The sequence below is a fragment of the Amborella trichopoda genome, chromosome 12, assembly GCF_054954075.1.
Source record: "Amborella trichopoda isolate Santa Cruz 75 chromosome 12, AtrichopodaSantaCruz75HAP2 v2.0, whole genome shotgun sequence".
NCBI classification, from domain to species: Eukaryota; Viridiplantae; Streptophyta; class Magnoliopsida; order Amborellales; family Amborellaceae; genus Amborella; species Amborella trichopoda.
Window position 1 is genome coordinate 16,063,192 of NC_142347.1, and position 20,669 is coordinate 16,083,860.

The 20,669-nt window shown below is 42.4% G+C and overlaps 1 protein-coding gene across 8 annotated transcripts in view; it reads left to right on the plus strand.

Moving 5' to 3' along the window:
- Positions 1-20,669, plus strand: part of HOS15 (WD-40 repeat family protein) — a 43,733-nt gene that overhangs the window by 12,820 nt on the left and 10,244 nt on the right. For all 8 annotated transcript variants that reach the window (XR_016046169.1, XR_016046170.1, XR_016046166.1 and 5 more), the window contains exons 4-7: positions 6,390-6,481; positions 6,573-6,619; positions 19,035-19,185; positions 19,404-19,467. Coding sequence is in view for 4 of the 8 variants with exons in the window: in XM_011625048.3 (XP_011623350.1) it covers positions 6,390-6,481; positions 6,573-6,619; positions 19,035-19,185; positions 19,404-19,467 (354 nt within the window). In the remaining 4 variants the exon portion in view is untranslated. The remainder of the gene's footprint in view (positions 1-6,389; positions 6,482-6,572; positions 6,620-19,034; positions 19,186-19,403; positions 19,468-20,669) is intronic.

The window sequence follows — 20,669 nt, forward strand, 5'->3', positions numbered from 1 at the left end:
AGACAGAGTTTAAGGGTGTCGATTTCCTCAAGGGTGGCGCCAAGGAAAACTAGGGTGTCATCTGCGTATTGCAGGTGTGACACCAAGGGGCTGGTGGTGAAGCTAGAAAGGAGATCGTGCTAGTAGAGGCAAGAGAGGGATCAAGAGAAGACTTCCGCGGCTATGACGAAGAGGAAAGGGGATAGGGGGTCCCCTTGGCGAAGCCCCCTGTGAGCCGGGAATAAACCTTTCGGTGATCCGTTAAGGAGAATGGATAGATGGGGGTTGGAGTAACATCCCCTCATCCACCTCCTCCAGCAATCTCTGAAGCTCAACCTCGACATGTTTTCATCCAAAATAGACCAGTCTACGTGATCGTAGGCTTTCTCCCAGTCTATTTTGAAGATTAAACCTGGTTTCTTAGCTAGGTGTCTAGAGTGGAGACACTTATTAACTACCAAGACCCCATCCAAAATTTGCCTATCTTGGATAAAGGCAGATTGGGAAGGAGAGATAACTGTAGGGAGAACTTTTTGAAGTCTAGAGGCTAAGACTTTAGCCAGAATTTTGTAGGTGGAATTCAAGAGGCTAATGGATCGAACGTCCTTGATGTCCTTAGCCCCTTCAATTTTGGGCACCATGACTAAGAAGGTGGCATTTATGGCTTTGTGAATGATTCCACTATGAAAAAATTCCTTGAAGAAAATGAAGAAGTCGGGACTGAAAGTGCCCCAGAAAGTTTTGTAGGGGGCAATAGGGAATCCATCAGGACCTGGGGCTTTGTCAACAACAAGGGTTTTGAGGGCTTGGAAGATCTCCTCCTTAGAGAAAGGTTGTTCCAAAGAGGCTACTAAGTCCTCCCTCAAAGTCAGGAAGGTGAGATCATCCATTCGAGGCCTTGGGCTAGAGGGTTGAGCGTAAAGAGATTGGAGGAAATCTATGATGGTCGGCTCAATTTTGGTAGGTTGGGTCAGGAAGCAATTGTTGACTTTGAGCACCGAGTTGGTGTTGTCCCTTCGGCGACAGTTTGCTATCCGATGAAAGAAGGCAGTATTTTGGTTGCCTGTTTTTAACCACTTAACTTTGGATCTCTGGAACCAGTAGATCTTTTCCTTTTTCAGGGTGGAAAGGTAATCGATTTTGGATTGGGCCCTGAGGTTAAGTTCCGAGACATCAAGGGCTCTAGTTTCTTCCAAACGGTCAGGGCGTTGGATAGTATCCAAGAGAAGTGATTTGGTTTTAGAGAAGTTGTCAGGTAGGGTTTTGCTCTAGGTTTTGAGAGAGGCTTTACGGTGCTGGAGTCTAGTTTGAAGTCTATAACCTGCTCTACCCCTGACTTGAAGCGAGAAAGAGTCCCACCAGATGGGTAACTGAGAAAGGAGGGAGGGTTCTTCCAGCCAAAGGAGTTCAAATCTAAAAGGTTTTGGGCCTCTTGGGATGGCATTTGTGTCAAGGAGAATGGGGCAGTGGTCAGAGATAGGTTTGGGTAGTGAAAAGGCTTGAGACCCCGAGAAGTGTTGATCCCAATCGGTAGAGAAGAGGAAACGGTCGGAGTTTAGAGCGGGAAGGGCTAGAAGAGTGGTTCGACCATGTGAATAAGCTGCCTTGGAGTCGGATGTCCTTGAGGGCATTCTTGTTAATGAAGTCCGCAAAATCCCTCATGTCCCGGGAAATGGAGGATGAGGTGTTACGTTCATGGGACCATCTGGTGACGTTGAAATCTTCTCCCAAACACCAAGAAGGATGAGGAAGAGCTACAACGTGGTCCAATTCAGCCCAAAAACTGTGTCTAAGGGAGGGAGAATTTGGGCCATAAACGGCCATGAATTTCCAAGGGGAATCATCAGAAAGGTGGAAAGGATGATAGTAACCGAGAAGTCTCCTACAAGAGAGGAGATGAGTTTATGTTCTTGCGGGTTTTAGATGACCCAAATGCCCCCTTGACGCTCCCGCAGCCGGTAGTGCCACCCACTGGGAAGGACTAAAACCCCAAATATGGTGGATGAGCTGCAAGTTTGGCTCAGGTTGTTTGGTTTCGATAAGGGTCAGAATTGAGGGGGAGTACTTGAGAGAAAGGTTTCTGACCGCGTTCTTCTTAGACTGGTGACCCAGTCCCCGAATATTCCAAGCAACAATCTTCATAGAGGGGAAGATGGGGATGGTGATAAGGTGAGTTTGGAAGACCTCCTAGGGAAGGAGAAAGAGAGAAAAGCAGAAGAGCCCCGGGAAGGCTTGTCCTGGAAAGAGGGGCAGGGGAAAAGGCTAAGAAGTTCTCTATGACCTTTGGGTCGTACCTTGAGTCTGCTGTGTGCGTTTGCTGTAATGAATTTGTGGCTTGGACCTACTGGGCCGTCATGGTGAAAGCCCATGATTCTGTACATCTCTTTCATCTTGTCATCGATGTTAGAGTTCTTGGCATCAGCTGCCTCAACTTTCCTTTGGCTAGGACCTTCTGGTATAGGTGGGGGATTGGGAATAGGCTGACTAGTGACACCAGGGGAGTCCCCGAGATGTTGTGGCTGCGGCTCATGGCTAAAAGTAGGATAGAGGTCAGGGGGTAAAGGAGGGAGTGGTTTGTGAGGTGAACCAAGAGCTGAAATGGGCTCAATCACCAGAGAAGTGGAGGAAATAAGGTTACCCCTCGTGTGAGAAAGGGGGAGGGTGTGGTCTACAGAGGGAGAGTCCAGAAGGGGGAGTGCTCTTGATAAGGGTAGGGGGGGTGAACCGGTAAGCTGAAAGCCTGTTGGGTGTCATAGTGGGAAGGCCAAGGAATGGGCGAAGAAGGAGAGGGAAGGTACGCAAGGTAATGGTAGGTCTGGACGGAGGAAAGGGTGGTGATAAGGGTGGAATGGTAAGAAGGTCCAGTGAAGGAGAGGTAAGGGGTCAACAAGGAGGAAAGGGAGTCAGTATCCGGGGGTGTGAGGTCCCAAGTTTGGGCGGTCACTAAGCCTTGGGGGAGGAGGTTATGGTCCATAGGGGAGAGATGAGAAAGTTCCACCGGGGTGTAGAGGCGGAGAGAAGTCAAGAAGGCAAAGAGGGAGATAGGTTAAGGAGAAAGGGGGGGGGGGGGGGGGGGGGGGGGAAGGAGAAGGGAACCGCTGTTTAGAGGGGGAAGAGGGGCATCACAGAGATGAAGGGGGAGTCTCAGCAAACCCTTGCTGAGAGAGAGAGGACGGGGTTAGTGGGAGAGGGGCAAAGGAGCAGGGGAGGGGTCAGCGAAGGAGTTGAGATAGCGGGGGGGACAGGCGAAGACAGGGAGTTGGTGGAGGCAGAAAACGGGGGCTGCTTTGGTGGCAGGTGAGTAGGGGGGGCTCGAGGAGGACAGGTGGCTGGGTGTGTCAGTCGAGGGAGAGGGGGGCGGAAGCAGGTGGGCGGGAGATTCTCGGGGAGGGAGGGAAAAAGGTGAGGAGGGCTGGTGAAAGGTGTCAGGCGACGCCGAACACTTTTGTGGGCTAGAAGGAGCACCGTGTGACGCGTGTACAGGGAGGGGGACGGCTGCCACGTGTGCCACGGAGGCACGTGAAAGGGGTGACTTGTCAAGGGGGCATAGGCGGGAGGAGGGGAGTTGGGATCTTTCAGAAAAGAAGTGCTCGGGTTGGGCATGGTTCTCGAGGAGAAAGGCAAGAGGTCCTTGCGGGCCTCTTTACTGGGTCGACGGGCGGTGGACAGGGGAGCAGAAAAGGGCGGGTTGAGGGTCTGGACAGTAGGAAGTGGGTCAGAGGGGGCTCGCCCTTGAGGAGAAGAGGACAGCAGAGGTGGTGGGGCTGGAGACAGGGCCGACAGAAGAGGCTGGACGGCTTTGAGGCTTTCATTGACGAGCGACCAAGGAGGAGTCCTTCGACTGCTTCTGCTCGGGTGAGATTTCTTCGTGACCAGAGTCCAAGAATTAGTCTCAGTGACCTTAGGTTTGGAGAGGGTGGCGTGGTGAAGGAAAGCAGGAGATGGAGGGGGGAGGCCAAAGACCAGTGGGTGGAGATAGGGAAGTAAAGGTCGGAGACTTTGAGCCATAAAGTTTTGGGAATCAAAAGGGGGTCCAAGACTTCCACCAGGGTTTTGATAGAGCCCAGAGGAAGGGTTTCAATCGAGATCCAATGGGTCGAGATAAAGGAGTCACAAGCAGCTGCAAGGCGGTGGAAAGTGCCTGGTGACCAGGCCTGGAGAGGGATATTGTTGAAGGTTAACCACACCCTTTGTTTCCTGAAAAACCCCTCCGACAGCGACCGAGGGCGAAGACGGCAACAGGCTCCATGAAAGGAGAAAGATTTAGAGTCTTGAAGAGCGAGATGAGCGCTACTCGAAGAGGGGAAGGAAAAAGGGATTTCGCCATTAGCAAGGCGACTGCAAGTGATGTTAGGTTCCCTCCAGTATTTTTGTGCAGCTCTTTCATTGCCTTTGGTGTTATGGTGCTCAAGTAGGAAGCGACCAATCAGGGAAGAGAACAGTTTAGTCGTGGCTTTTTCGACCTCTTTCCGGTCGATGGAGATACAGTAGGGGGAAATGGGGGCCATGCGAAAATGCATTTTCTTTGGGGGAGGGGAATGGACGGGGAGGGGGAAAAAACAGGCGGAGAGGAGGCTACAACCTGGGAAAAGGAGGGCTTAGGGGAGAGACGGGAGGAAGTTTGGGAAGAGGAAAACGAGGAGCTCAGCTTGGGGGAGAGGAAAGAGGAGGGCAGCGAGGTCTTGGGATAGAGCTTGTAGATATCGTTCCAGCAGGTAGGAAGGTGAGAGACGAGAGAGGGGGAACGCGAAGAGACTCTCATATTGAGAAGAGCATTGGTAGATCATTTGATACCAATGTTAGACACCATGAGTGCTCCAACATAGTGGAAACAACCACCTCTCTCTCTTCTTCCTACACCTTCATCTTTTAACCAAAGAAGGTGTAGGAAGAATTTATTATGACCGCGCGAGCAACGATATTCGTTTTGTCGAAGCGGATGGGAGCGGCCGAGCCACCCATAAGATCGATTCATTCTCCATAGTAGGACCCTAATGAGCAGTCGGATGAAATTCGACTTCCAATGAGTCCAGCCCGCTGAAATATATATCATCTCAATTATGTGTTGTTCATGACAAATGGTTGAGATGAATGTTCCTCCACCAAAGAAGGCATTGAGTGGATGGATGCTTCACATCAACCATCTCTGTCAACACTTGAGTCTTGAGGTGACATGTTGTTTACTGTTAGTGAGCTACAACATCTGTTGCATTTTTCCGAATATAGATAAGATCGGGGCTCAAATTTGAACATAAGACTGCTAAGTTGAGGGAAAACCATACCAGTTATACCTCTACTTGACAAAAAGTGAATCCTAGAAGAATATGTGCTATTGGGTGAGATTTTGCACAAAAGCATAACTCAAGGTCTCCACAAATATGTCAATTGTTCACTTCAAGAGAGTTGGGAGGATATGCCTGATACAAAGTAGATTCAAATGTCAGACCTTTAGAGAGCAAATCTTCAGAGCCCCATCTTAAACGATTTGGAAAAAGAACTAGTGAAAACATTCTGATCAATGCATTCAATTTTGAATCACACCTTGCAGTATGTATATTGTACATCATTAGAAGCCATGCAGTGAGGAAACAAATCGTAACTTAATTTGGAGTTCAAAGCCCACATATTTAACTGTACGTGCTCAGGTATGAACATATGGATTGGCTTATAATGATGATGCAGAAGGATCAGATTTCTGATTTTGCTGAAATATAAGCCCAGAAAGGGTTTCAATTTGTGTTATTAGTGTTTGAGACAAAAAGTCTTATGTTGGCCTTGTTATGATGTTCAAATTGAGATAAATTGTGCGGTGACATTGTTTATGCATTGTTGATATGGAGGGAGGAGGAAGGGAGGGATGGAGTTTAGATATGAAGGGGAATGTCATGAAAGATTACTTGATCAAATGGGTTGAAGTCTCACCTTCAGTTGTGCTTTACCTAGTTAGTTCATGGATGAGTCGTTTGTGATGTTTCTGAATGTTGTTTGTTGTGGTGTACGGATGCTTCTGGCATTTTCTTTGTAGGTTCCTTTTGTAGGGTCCGACATGAGTTGATTTGCATATAAATTTTTTTTAAAGTTTGATGGAATTCAATTTCCTTGTAGGTATCTGCCATTTATGTTGGTGGAAAGGAAGAAATTGTAACGAGTTATCCTCGTCAAACATTGATCCTTTAAAATATGTAATCTTTTAGCACGTACTCCTTTCTTGGGAGGGAACGAGAGTGTGGATTTTTTTGATTCTATGTCCTGAAGTGCTTCATTTTCGGGACTTGGTGTTTGCAATTTCTGTGCATAATCTAGTATCCTCATAGATGGAATTTTCCTCTCCCTATTCTTGTTCCTTTCAGAAAACTTAATTTATTGATTTTCTGTTTGTTATTTGTCTTTTCCTCTGTATTATTATGCAGGACCTGAGCCTATGGATATATCTACTTCCTTTCCTTCAACCTGCGAGATAGCCAGTTCTGACGTGACTATTTTAGAAGGACATACCTCCGAGGTTTGACTGTTGGCCCATTTCATGGATAGTTGGTTGATTTATCTTGATGGCCTACTAGTTGCTTTTCTCATGAGGTATTCCTCATATGCAGGTATTTGCTTGTGCCTGGAGTCCCACGGGATCACTTTTAGCGTCAGGGTGAGGAAATTTCTATCTTATTGCAGCCTTATGCTACTTCCTTGAAAATCTTATCTGTCTTCTTTCTTTTATAACTGCAACATGTGGTTGTGTTGTTGGTTAGAATTCTTTTTTTCTGCAGATCCTTTTCAGGAAATTTTGTTTACACTGATAGTTATCCTCAGAATCTTGCTTTATGTGTTTGTAATCACTTTTATACCTGGATCTTCCTGGGCTTCTATTATAATAAGAAAATGTGTTTTGCAGTTCAACTGTGAAAGAAATGCTCTTTGCGATTTGAACTCTCACACTTCTGTAATTAGATAATGTTACTGCAGAACATTCTATTCTATATGTATGGAAATGGTGACCACACAAATCATTGTGATTTCCTGTATTCTTTTTTAATATATAGAAAATGTAAACTGTCTTAATTTGACATCTAAGCATTGTGTTTTTGGCATTTAAAGCCGGAAATGATCTTTTGAGATTACATTGGTAAAAAACACTTCTCTGGCATGAATATTTTTCCCTGAAAACACTTATCTGGCATGAATATTTTTTCCTGATACATGTGACTCTACATATCCCAAGGGGTGTGTCATTTTCCATGGCTGATGAAGATGAGAACAACTTATTTTGAAAAAATTAGAAAGTTGAAAATGTTGGGAAGATTGGCAGATCCTAGTTTATTGCTCGCACGCTTAGAGTTGAGGAAAATGGCATTCTAAGTCATGAATTTGAAAGGAAATATGACACTTGCATACATGAATTGAATTTAGCAAAATAAAGGTGTGCCACGATTATTAATAGCATACTTAAAAGCAACAGATAATGTCATACCGAGTCATATGAATACAGGGAAACCTTTCCGAAACTTTTTTCACCATCCAGCAAGTGTGATTTTTTTTTTGATTGCTAATAGTGTGGCATATAGAAAGCCTCCAAACTCCAGGAGGAGATCTTTTGGTACCAACACTCAAGAATCCAATGGCTTAAGGAGGATTGGCACCCTCACAGAACAGCCAACTGTGGAAGAAGAAATAACTGCATTCTCCAAATAAAAAAGGAGGTGGAATGTTGGAAGAACAAGCAGACATTGCTTGAGTCATAACAAATTTCTTCAAAATGTTCTTCACAAGAGAGTATAGGACAAGGCCAGAGAGGGAAAGCATTCAATTCCAAACAATTTCAAAAGAAAGTAGAACTGGGCTCCAGGGTTTTTTTGTGAAATTAGAGGTCACGAGGGCCATACAGACCTGGGACACAACAAGAGCTGGGTGCAGATGGCTTCCCCCTTGCAATTTTTTTATCCATTTTGGGATGTTTTTGGGCCCTGATTTGTTGAGATGTTTGCAGAATTCCACAGTGGCCATATTATCCATTGAGGGATGAACTGCATGCTCGTTGCCCTAATACCAAAGAGGGAAGCGGCATATGAAAGCAATGATTTTGACCTGTTCTTTGGTAGCTGCATATGAAAGCAATGATTTTGACCTGATATCTTAATCAACAGCTCATATAGGATTCTGCCTTCAAAAAGGAAAGAAACAGCTTGTATAAGGTTGTAGCAAAGGTTCTTGCCACCCCCTGTGCGAAGTACTTGATCAGGTGTTATCTCCTCCACAGGGCACCCTTCTACAAAGATGACAAAATCTTAGATGGTGCCCCGATAGCACACAAGTGCTTCCATGCAAGACACCAATCCATCCATACAGGTCTAATTAGCTAAAACTAGACAAGGCCTAAGACCACGTAGATTGGGGATTTTGGACCAGTTGACCAGGCAATGAGTTTAATGGGCATTGACCCAAAATGGAGAGCATGAACGGATGGATTCACCTTCCCTTATCATTTCTTGATTTTGATCAATGGAATTCCCTATGCCTTCTTTCCCTCCTCTCGGGGTTTTGGTGAAGGGACCCCCTCCTGCCAATATGTCACGGTGTACCTCTGCACCCTTCAAAGTCCAGTCTTGCACCTGGCTAGGAGTCAATAAAATACTCGAGGGGATCCAAAAAAAGGAGCTTTTCATCACCTAGCAATTTTGTGATGTGTTGCGAAAAGAGGAGATCATCCCCCTACCTATCCCTACACTATAATATGGCCTCTTGAATTTGGTCTTTCTTACTTAAGCTTGGGTCACCTCTTCATCTGTCCAATACTTATTTTGATGCTATGTCTCAGCACAATTCATGGCCTTAAATATTATGCTTTGGCACCTATCTACATTGGCCGCGGTATGGGCCACTAAGCTAGATTGCAAAGATGGATATTTGATGAGGAACACGCCATGACTTCCATCATAGATCGCATTAAAGCGATAAGCATATTTTAGCGGCACACTTGCGAAGAGTTCAAAGCCTTTTCATCATTGTTTTAGATACCTAGTGGAAACATATCATTTGGTCATTGCCGCAATTTGTATCAAGATTATCTCAATGGCACCCTGCTATTTGTGGTGTCCCCAAACTAAACCCTGATTGGAGTTCCAGCGGAAGTCTTGGACATTTTAGTAGTGAGGGCATCTTTAGGAGTCATATTGGACTAACGTTTTTGACCTTAGAAGACCCTACATGTATTATGGACAGTACCCATTTGGAGACTTTAGCCCTACATACTGCCCTTCAATTGTTCAATTGATCCTGGGGCTCCAATTTGCAGGACACTCCCCAAAAATCCAAAATATCAAAAAATTCCCCAAAATAGAAAATACCCAAGATTCCCAAAAATCAAATTACTAGAGAGTTGTTTGCCCGTACTTTTACTTGTATGTTTTGATTTCTTTGACCGCAAATGGAAAGGCAAGACCCAAAGTAAACACAATGAAAAAAAAAAATAAACAACTTCAATTTGATTTTGTAAGTGCAAAAAAAAGAGAGTAGTACTTACAGAGGGGCTGAGTACTTGAATCTCCTAGACTGAAGTTTGGTTGATCATCTTATCTTCTACTTTATATGTTTTCCCGAAGTATGCCCACTCGATTACTTCAATTTTTACATGCTAAAGGAGGATTTCACGTCATGGTCTCCCGGGGGGATGTGGCCCCTCCTTGTTCTATATATAGATGAGAAGAGATGGCTCACCTCAATCCTTGTGTCGGTAAATCTCGCCAACAGGTTTATTTGCTTCATAAGATGTCTTTTTCTAGTCTAGTTCTTGTTCACTTGCCAAAGTTTCCCGCTTTGTTGTTTTAGGACTTATGATTTACTAGGGTGTCTCCTTGGTAATTTTATTCTTTTGGGATTTTTGAAGAATTTTTTGGTATGTTATATTTTTGGGGATTTTTTTGGATATTTTTCTATTTTTTGGTGGTATCCTTGGAACTTGAGGATTTGGTTAGGGGTAATTTGGGTAGAGAGATTTGTTCTCACTCTAGGCTAAGGCCCCTACACAAGATTTCTAGCTTTAAGCTTCCTAATCAAACTTTCTAACCCTTGGAAAATGAGGGTTGATGGGGTTATATAGCATGCCTAGGAAACATGGGTAGAAAATTGATTGTATGTCTCATTGGTGGGTGGATTATCAAAAGCTGGTTAGAGATTATGCAAAATGGACCATTTGAAGGGGTCCGAAGTTGAGAAATATCATGAATTTGCCCTTGGAGAGTTCTCTCATACCTTCATCCAATTCCTATTTGTTTGATGCTTTTTTCTTCTATTTCTTGCTCAATGTTTTTTCCAAAGTTTTGTATAGCAAGTTGTTATGATAATTTTTGCCACAAATTTGGGAAAAAGACTCCGAGATTTGAAGGAGTCACCATCAAATTTATGAATTTGGTGTCAAACTTGGAGAACTCCATGCCTCCTTTTGTGTTCCTTCTAATTTCACCCTTTATTGGCCATTATTTGACGATCCGTCACTACGAAACTGAGAGAAATCATCATTGAAGCATTTGAGAAGAAATTAGGATAAAAAACTCCAAGAATCAGGAGTTAGGATCAATGTATTGGCCACTTTTGCCAAGTTCAGTAGTCTTCATCTTTTGGGCAACTTCTCTGTACGAATGACCCCCAATTTGGTTTTAAACCCCCGAAAAAATTGTATAGATACTTAGGGGTTTAAGTGAAGATCGTTTCTACAAAATTTCAGCTCGAAATGCTTCACAGATTGTGAGATAAGAGTCGAAAAGTGGATCGACGTCGTGGAGATGCTATACAATAGCCCACTTTTAATCTCATACTATATTCCTCAATATAGCTATGATTCGTCGTGGGAATCCCATCAATAGTTATATGGATGGAAAGTTGTTTAAATGGAGAACAACATATCAAAATTTGAGTTTACTTGACCATGGGAATCATGAGATATGATCGAATCCTTGGTAGGAACAAAATTTGTCACTTACTGTAAATTACACATGAACTGGTAGTGCACACCCACAATATAGTCTTTTGCCTAAAAACTGTTGGTCCCTTGATGGTCTCGAAAGATTTTTCGAAAATGTCATTTACCGACATCAGATTAAGCTCAAATTTGGAACTTTAGCTTCTTTGGAGAATGCCTTTCTTACAAAACAAATTCAGCTCATTTGGACACAAATTTCTAGGGTTCTTTTGTAAATTTGGGGTCGTATTGGGCCTGGACTATACTTCTTGAGTGGCTTTTAACATTGTTAGCCCGTATCTTGGTCATCCGATATCGCAATGACCTGATAATTGGAGGATACCATTGGTGCACCTTGGATTAGAGTTAAAACCTTTAGATGATTGTTAGGAGAGGTTTGACCAAAGTTTGACTGTGGTCCTCTCCGAATTGTCTGTTCACTAGTTCGTCTATGCGATTAGCTCCAATCTTCATTTTTTCTTGACATTTACTTTTCGTCATTTGTGGGGTTCTACAAGATTGGGCCCAATCTACGACTGCTTTCACCAATTTTATCCAATTTCAGTGATTATTATGATTTTTTGACAATTAGCATGCCGGGTGCTTATTTTGCTGGTTGACCTTATGCATTTTGTTTGGTGGGCCAGCATTTTGGTTTATTCTTATATTTTCCATATGTGTAGGGAAAAAGTGGGGCCCCTTTGGAGTTCAAAATGCCAATTTTCATATGCTTGGGATTGTAGTCGGCTTCTGTGATCCAGATCGGCAATGGCTACCCTTTGTTGATTTTATTTGCATCAAAAGATCCTTAAGCAGTGGGGCACAAGAACTTGTCCCTCCCCTTGGAGATTAAGAACATGTCAAAATTTTCAAATCTGCATCTCCCTACAAGTTTCGTTTAAACATTCATGGAGAGGAAAATTCTGTTGCAGTCTTACTGTCTTACCAATACCACCTAGGACCACAAACCTATCTACCTAGATTCTACTCCTTTCCCTTGAAGGAGCAAAGCCTCTAAATTTTGAGCTTAGTTGGTTTGAAGAAACCAGATTTAAGGTCCTTCCTATACAAGAGTGTTTGGCCTTCCAAGTCCAGGGTTGGCTGGGTTTCACCTTTGCAAGAACTTTAAAATCTTAAATGTTCTCTGAAGCTTTGGAATAATCAGATTCCAGACAATTTTGGGGCTAGCATAGATTACCTTTCCCAAGGTATCCATAATCTAGATGAGGTAGAAAAGTCTAGAACACGCTACCCCCTAGGAGAGGACCTCAGGGGGGATGCAGACAAATCTTTCGACCACCTTCAAGTCGAGAGAGATCTGCTGGTGCAAAAGATCCAGATTGAAATGGCTTTGATAGGGCAAGATTGAAATGGCTTTGATAGGGCAATAGAAACACATCCTTATTCCACAAAATTGCTAGCGGTGTAAGAGGGCTAACTCGATCTTCCATATCACTGTGAATAACAAAACCTTTGACGAGCCCCACTAGGTGAAGAGGATAGTTATTGGGTAATTCAAAAAGCTTTTCTCTAATCCCCAAGGTCCTAGACCGTTTTTTATAGTTTTTGTTTTTGTTTTGTTTTTTTTTGTCTTTCTTTTTTTGGGTAGATCAGTGGGGAATATAGGCCCTACCCTTTTTATAAAATAGTTAGTGGTTTCTTGAATGTGTCAATGGGAATAGAAACCTAGACCAGAAGGTCCCAAACCCTCAATGCTAGATAACCACCAAGTCATTGTTCCTATTAGAGGCTGGTTGGCTTGAGAGTCCTTTCTCTTATGAATGGATTAGAAAGGCAATGGCTGAATAAGGCCAAGGTAAGGCACCAAGACCTGATGGTTTTTTGTGGCAATCTTTCTCAAATGTTGGGGAGTTTTTGAACCGCACTTACTAGCTTTCTTCAATGAGATCTACCATGGAGGAAAGATCCACAAGATGATTAGTGCCACCTTCGAGGCCCTCGTTCCAAAGGTTGAAGGAGCCAAATATCGAAGAGACTTCCACCCTATTAGTCTTCTAAAAGTTCCTACAAGATCCTAAGAGCCTAGCTTCTTGTCTTAAAGTTGTTCTTAATATAGCATATCACATTCCCCGCTGGCCTTTGTATCTAACAAACAAATCTTTGATGGAGCCCTTATCACTAAGGAAACAATTCGCTCCCAATACCTTTTAGGTACCCATGGCTCTGTCAGCAAATTGAAATAAAAAAAGGCATACAACCATGAGGACTACTCCCTCTCTGATGACGTTTTAGCCAAAATGGCCTTTGGCCAGCGATGGTGCTCTTAGATCCCAGGTTGCATCTCCGCCCTTCATTCTCCATCTTGGTTAATGGAACGCCAAATCTTTCTTCCAAGCCTCTCAAGGGCTATGTCAAGGGAGCTCTTTCTTCTGATTCCTCTTTGCCATTTTGCAGTCTTCTCGCAATCACTGTTTCACCTATTCGAGGGGCGTATGCTGTCAGGGTTCTGTACATCTAAGAGGCCCCCACCCCCCCTACCCAAAAGTCTTCCACCTCTTTTATTCAAATGATACAAAGCTTCTGTAAGCCTCCCCTGAACAGGTGGACATTCACCGGCTGTTCCTCAGATGTTTTGAGATATCTACAGGTATGAAGGTTAACATAACAATGGTGAAGCTTATGTGGATAGATTCAGAAGCTTCCAAAGTGAGTAACTTGGCATCTACATTAGGTTGTGGGTAGAGGTTCTCCCTCAAAATACCTGTGCCTGCCCCTGTGCATAGGAAAACTAAGGAAGGTGTTATGGGACTATAGTAAATAACGATTGCAATGATGTTGGGCTCTTGTAAGAGTCGTCTCCTATCTCCAGGGGGCTCATAATGCTCATCAAAGCAATGTTGCCAATTCCCAATTTTCTAGATGTCACTATTCCACATGTCGACCTTGATCTCGTGAAACTTGAAAAACTAATGGCATAGCTTCCTGTGGGGAGGAAAAGAAAATAATCATACGTTCCATGTGATAGCATGAGACAAGGTGTGAAAACCCAAATCTTCAAGAGGTTTCAAAATTAGAGCTTGAAACAAGCTAACATAGTTCTTCTTGAGAAATGGCCAAAAAGATCAATTCTGATGGAAGGCAATCAAATGGAAGTACGAATTATAGGACTTAGTCTAGTTCCCACAGCACCCTTTACACGCTTCACGAGCTTGGAAGAGCCATATCAGTTGGGATAGTTTTAGAGACCGTATCAGTTGGGCTAGTTTTAGAGACCATATCAGTTTTAGTCCTCTAAGGGGAGCATGATTCGTTTTTTCCTATATATTTGGCTTGGGAATCAAACTCTGGCTGGCTGACACTCTTAACATAGCTCAAAACCATGTAATTGTCATATCTAGGGCCGTGGAAATGGAGTGGGGACTCCCTTACCTGGACCCCTATGTTCAGAGAGCCCTTAAAGATGAAGAAGCATATGATATAGCTAATATGCTCATTGAACTCCATAGCGTCTACCTTCCATTGAATGGCTTGACAGGATAATTTGGGCCCTTTCACTTTCAGGTTTCTTCATGGTCTCATCCTTATTCCATGCTCTGTCATGTGTAAGCACCACAAACAATAGCTTCTAAAGCATGGGCCACTCAGGTCCCCCATAAGGTCCAATCCTTCCTTTGGATTGCGTTATTTGGAAAAACCCTCACGGTGGACCGGCTACATTGCAGAAGACTTCAGCTCGCTTATTGGTGTGTGGACTGGCTACATTGCAGAAGACTTCAGCGTGCTTATTGGTGTGTCATATCGCATGTGCTCCCTAGAAGAAACCTTGGATCACCTCTTCCTACATTTCAAGGCAGCCATGGCCTTTTGGTCCAAACTCCTCACGGAGTTTGACAGGCTATTGGTTGTCCCTCAGACAAGCTTTCCTCTCCCCTAGTACCCTAGAGGAGGTATCTTCCTTCTTAGGGTCTTGGTGATGGCAACTCTTTTGATCCATGTGGAAAGAGAGTAATAAATGTAGCTTCCAGGGTGCAAGCTTTACCTCCCAAGTCCTTCGGAACCTTTTGGAACCTCATCAAGGCTGTAACCATCTTCTGGGCCAAATGCAATAGGCTATTCTTTGACCTTCCTCCTGCTGCATTTCTCAGCAGCTGGAAGGACTTAAGTCTTGGCCCCATTGTGGCTCCTCCAATCATAGGGTCAGTGAAGCTTAACACATATGGATCGTCCCTAGGTAACCCATGTCCGGCGAGCATTGGCGGAATGCTTAGAGACCATCTAGAGGTAATCTTACTGTCCTACTAATATGTTGGTGTCATGGATTTTGCCTTTGCAGAGTCTAGAGCAATCCTTGAAGGGAATTGTATCCACCAGTGAATTGAGATCCATGGATATCACAATAGTAGGAGATAATTGCTGTATCATTGCTTGGGCATCCCTCATGGTGGGGGGGCCTCCGGCGTGTATACTAGATCTTTGACCAGATCTGTTTTATGTGCAAGGAGCTGAGAGTGTCCGTCTGCCATGTTTGTAGACTCTGTCATTGCTTGGGCATCCCTCATGGTGGGGTGTCCTCTGGTGTGTATACCAGATCTGTTTAATGTGCAAGGAGCGGGGAGTGTCCTTCTGCCATGTTTGTAGACACAAACCAGGCCGCTGATGCACAAGCAAGAGAAGGTGCAGCCGGGGGAGCCAACCCATCACATTAGCCTGTATGTTTCCTGTCTTTCTTCCCTTTTACCTCTTCTTATCCTCCCCCCTCCCTTCTTCTCTTCTCCTGTCTTAATCTCTTTTATTCTGTAACTCCTTTTTATCTCACTACCTCTCTTTTTCATTTCTCTACTCTACCCTCTTCACTCTTCACCACTCTGAAGCTGTCTTTTCATGACAGCACTGGCACACTTTATCTCTCCGCCTTCATTTCTTGCTTAAATCCTATGATAATCCTCTCTTTTTGTAATCTTTCTACTTCTTGTTACTCTACAAGAGCAAAGCACCAACTTAGCTGAGTTAGCTGTTTGCAATCCTAGCTGTTTGCAATCCTAGCTGTTTGCAATCCTCTTACTTTCTCCTCTCCCCTTTCTTTTCCTCTCATAGGCTACCCCACCCATTCTCCTTCATCCACCTCTTTCTCACTCTACCTCAATTCTCCCTTTGCACCACATTAGAGCACTTCTACTATGAGATGCCTACACCCACATTATAGCAATATACATACTAAATTGTTGCTATGTTTTGTACTGCTCCAAGGGAATGGTATTTCCTTCTCGCTCTCTCCTTCTCTCTCTCCTCTCTATCCTTCTCTTTCTCTCCCTACTGCTAGTGGGCAACTCTCGGTCTTATACTTTTTGGTTTTGGTGAGCTCCCAGGTTATGGCTAGCTGTACATCCCAAAATTTCACAGTCTAACCCGCTCTTTATATATCTTCTCCTCTTTCTATATTTGTCTCTCTCACGACCTCCTCCTCTCCTCTTTCTCATCTTCTTGCTTACACCCTTCTGGCGGCAGCCAAGCACCAGTAGGTTTCTATTCTCCTTCAATTTTTTTGGTCTCTTGTAAGACACCACATTTCGGAAAAAAAAGGAAGCAAAGAAGAGGGCGAAGGAAAAAGTATAAGTAAGAAGGATTAAAAAAAGAAAGTCAGGAAAAATGGATAAAAAAATTTATAACCCCTCCTTCGTTATCTCAAATAGTTCCATCTGACCATCTTCTATTCCTGCTCCTTGGCTTTCTCATTCTCTCATATGTTACTTGGTCTCTTTTACTTTTTATCTAACCACCTCTTCTCCCTCTCGTCCCCTTGCTTTCCTCATCCCTCCCCTCTCCTCCTCTCAAGCTAAAACTCGCACACTCTTTCCTCGCCTTAGATTACCCTCTCTCCCTTTTCCCTAATTTCTTCTCCTCCTTCCCCTCTCTATTCTGTCCCCCCTTCTATTCCTTCTCTCTCTCCCTTCTAAACATAGTAGAGCACTTTTGTGGGATGCCCAAACCTATATGCGAGGACAACACTCATTGGCCCGTGACGGGCTCCTCTACATGTTGGGTTCACCTACTAGGAGCACTCGTCTGGTGGGTTGTCCATGTAACTCTATATCTGTAACATGCTCCGCCTGTGGGCTGCCTGCACCACCTCTCTCTCTCTCTCTCGCTTAACCAGACCATGGGTCGCCCCATTTCTCTATACCTTAGGAATTTTGTCGGCTTTCAGCCTTTTGTATGGTGAAACCATCCAAGAAGCACAACCAGTGAGCACCCGAGCTTCATCACCCCCTCCCCCCTTTGGTCACCATGCTCCTCTTTTTCTCTTCCCTTGCCTTGTCATACCCCTTCCATCTCTTTGTGGCCTGCCATTTCTTTACCGCATACACTTGCATTTTGTGATGGGCGAATCCTCCCCTTTTTGTTGTTTCCTTTCTTATTCTTATGTAGAGCTCCCAACATGTGGTAGCCATTTTGATAAAATGTACAATTATAAGATAATTAATGCAGTCAAATATTCCCACAATAAAAGAATGATGAAACTCAATGTTCTCTACTAATTCACTTTCGAGAAAAAAACTAGGTTTTGGGGTTGAGCCTGTGATACAGTATGCAATTCTTAGAAGAAATAAAATTTTTGAGTGGCAAGAATATATCCCTTCCAATTTCATTAGTAGACAGTATGACAATTGCTGGGATACTCTCAATTAACATTACAAAAACTAAACCACAGATTCAATTCTAATTAGGACCCGGTTTCTATGCAGCCAAGCCCGCATATGTAGAAATGCGGGCCTATTAATAAATCTGTTTTTTAGATGGATTTTTGGACTTAATTTTTAAGGACATGTAATCTTTAACATGGAGATCATGAATATGAAAACATAAGTACATTTTAAAAACTAGAAATAATAATTCTAGTAAGAAAACTTTTAGACCATTAATTTCCATTATTTTTAGATGGAACACCTACTTGCATCCATCTTTAAGATGGATGCTTTACACTTTTTGGACAGCATATGTAGTCATGCAGTCCAGCCCGCCTGAAACCATTTTCCTTCTAATTATGTCACTATACTTACGGAAACACATGATAGGAAATAGAGTTATACTTTACGTCCTTAATTTTAAGGTTGTCATTGCTTGGTTTATGGCAGCTTCAGTCCAACAACTTTATACATGGTTTTATTCAATAAAGGAAAAATAATATTAGATATGGAAATATTATGTGATAATTAACTTGAACTTAGCCTATACTCTGAACTTTTGACATTCAACTGTTTGGGGTTGAGGAATAGCCTGTTGGTATGGAAATTTGTGTGTTGTTTATTATCTTGTGGCTTTTAAGTCTGATGTATCCTGCCAGAAATATGAAGAACTTAAATTATTTACTAAAAGATTTTACACAATATTTTTTTGTTGTGGGTTTGCATTTATAGTTTATTAAAGCCTTAAGGCACATTTTTACGTGAAAAATTCCCTCATGTGGTTCAGTGTGGGAATATTTTCACACCAATTAGCTGCCAATTGGTGTGAAACGATGCACTGGGACCAATTGATGTGAAAATATATCCACATGAGGGAATTTTCATGCGAATCAAATGTGGTAAGTCCCTTTTATCCTCCACAACATTACCTAAATCTGTAGATTTAAGAATTTGGAAATTAATTTGTCCATTTCCCATTAGATAATTCATTATTTGAGATATGAATGAAAACAAACTGGATCTTGCAATCTCATGGAGATTATTTTATTGCCATAAACCCTTGCACGAATCTTTTGGAGCTGAACAAAACCTTTCAGGTTGTTGATGGGCTTCCTCATGTCCTCAATGTGTCATGGCCTTTAATTGTTGTGCCTTCATATGTTACCTTCTAGTGCACCTCCATTTTTTGAAAATTCCCTTGATCATACTAATCTATCATAGCTTTTGAAGAGTATTTTAATTATAATTGCTAGAAATGACTATTATGTACTAGAGATTACCAAAACTATCTTCTATTCAATACAAATCTTGCTGCAGATTATAACATCAGAACTTATGACAAATTCTAATTGTAAGAATTTGTATGGAATGGACTAATAGACAAAATTATTAAGATGTGGCCAGCTTGATAGTATTATGATATCGTGACTGCTTTTCTCTTGGTTCTTGGGTACATTATTTTATAGGTCTGGAGACTCAACTGCTCGAATTTGGACAATTTCAGATGGCCCCTGTAGTGCTACTACACAAAGTGGGCCTTCCAAATCGCTGGTTTTGAAGCATTTCAAAGGACGAACTAATGAAAAGAGCAAGGATGTCACAACACTTGATTGGAATGTGAGTGTTGCTTGTGATTTGGGACTTCATTTTATGTCTTCTTTTTGTACTCTCAGTGGCGCTAATCCTCATCTTGCATTTCTTTTTCCTTTTATTCCATCTGAGCTCAAGTTCTTACCATGCACATGGAGTTTTTAGGCCCTGGCTAGCTTATAGATTCATATTTATATTTTCCCTCTCTCTGATTATTTTCAATTACATGAGTATCTACTTTGTAGGCTGAGGGGACCCTTCTAGCTACAGGTTCTTATGATGGTCACGCAAGAATTTGGACTAGAGATGGTGAGTAACTTTTTTACATTTTCAAGTGTATTTAGCCTAACAATCTTAGCTGCTTCCTCTTAGACTACATTGAAAAGGATTCGTGCTGCTACTACATGAAATTTTTCTTTGGTTTTTCATGCATCTTTCTGTAATGGCATTAGTTAAATAATTTGTATAGAAAAACATGGAACAGAGAATTAAGGATGACAAGGTAGTTGTATACGAATGGTCATAATGAGATCGAGATTGCTATTGGAAGTAAGCATCAATATTTTTTTTAATGAGGGCCAAATTGTTGATTTGATTGTATAAGGGAGCAGGACCGTTTGATTCTTTGCCCACTTGTAAGTCTATTCTTTTTGGCCACTGATAATTTTTTGAATTTCTGTTGTTCCTCTCTCTTGTTTCCACCCCTGCTCTTACTCTTCCATCTGTTGGAGTTTCCATCTGATATGATAAATGATGCCTTTGAGAACCGTAATGAAAATATTTAAGTCCTTTTTTAGAACCTTACTAGTTACTACTATTATTTTAATTTCCATTCATTTCTGTCAATGGTGTAACCCTGTTATTCTTTTGAATGTCCCAGATTTTTCAGCATATGTATATTTGCTTTCGGGTTTGGTTCAAAACCTTGAAATGTAAACCTTAAGGGCCTTTTTTAATGCTACCCGAGCCATATTTTAGATAGCATTTAGTAGTCTCTGCACCTGCTGTCAATGCTCTGTTATATGCCCTTGGTTGACACCTAATTGGATGGATTCTACCTTAGAAGTGTGCGATTTAATGGCTGCTCTGATATTAGAAGAAACATAACATCAAGCCAGCCATATTTTGGGGGCTGCAATTTGGGGGTAAGCACAATGTTGTGCTTATTTGCTCTGGCACTCAAACTAGCCCTAAATTGCTGGTAAGGTTCTGTTAGCTAAAAAAAGTATTTGGTAAAGGCTTAGCATGTATATGGTTGTTTTTTTCATTGGGCCTTTCGTGGTCTTTGATCATGGTCCATAAGATAGTATAGTTTACTTCAATTGCTCATGATGCTTTGGAAGAATTTGTATTAGTGATTGTTTGTACCTGATGTTTTTGACATTCCTCATTACATACATGAAATAATAATATTGTATCCATCTAGTTCTGATGCTCTTTCTTACATCTTATATGTCACTTTTCAACCGATGTTTCCTGACACTGAAACTATTTACAAAAACATATAAACC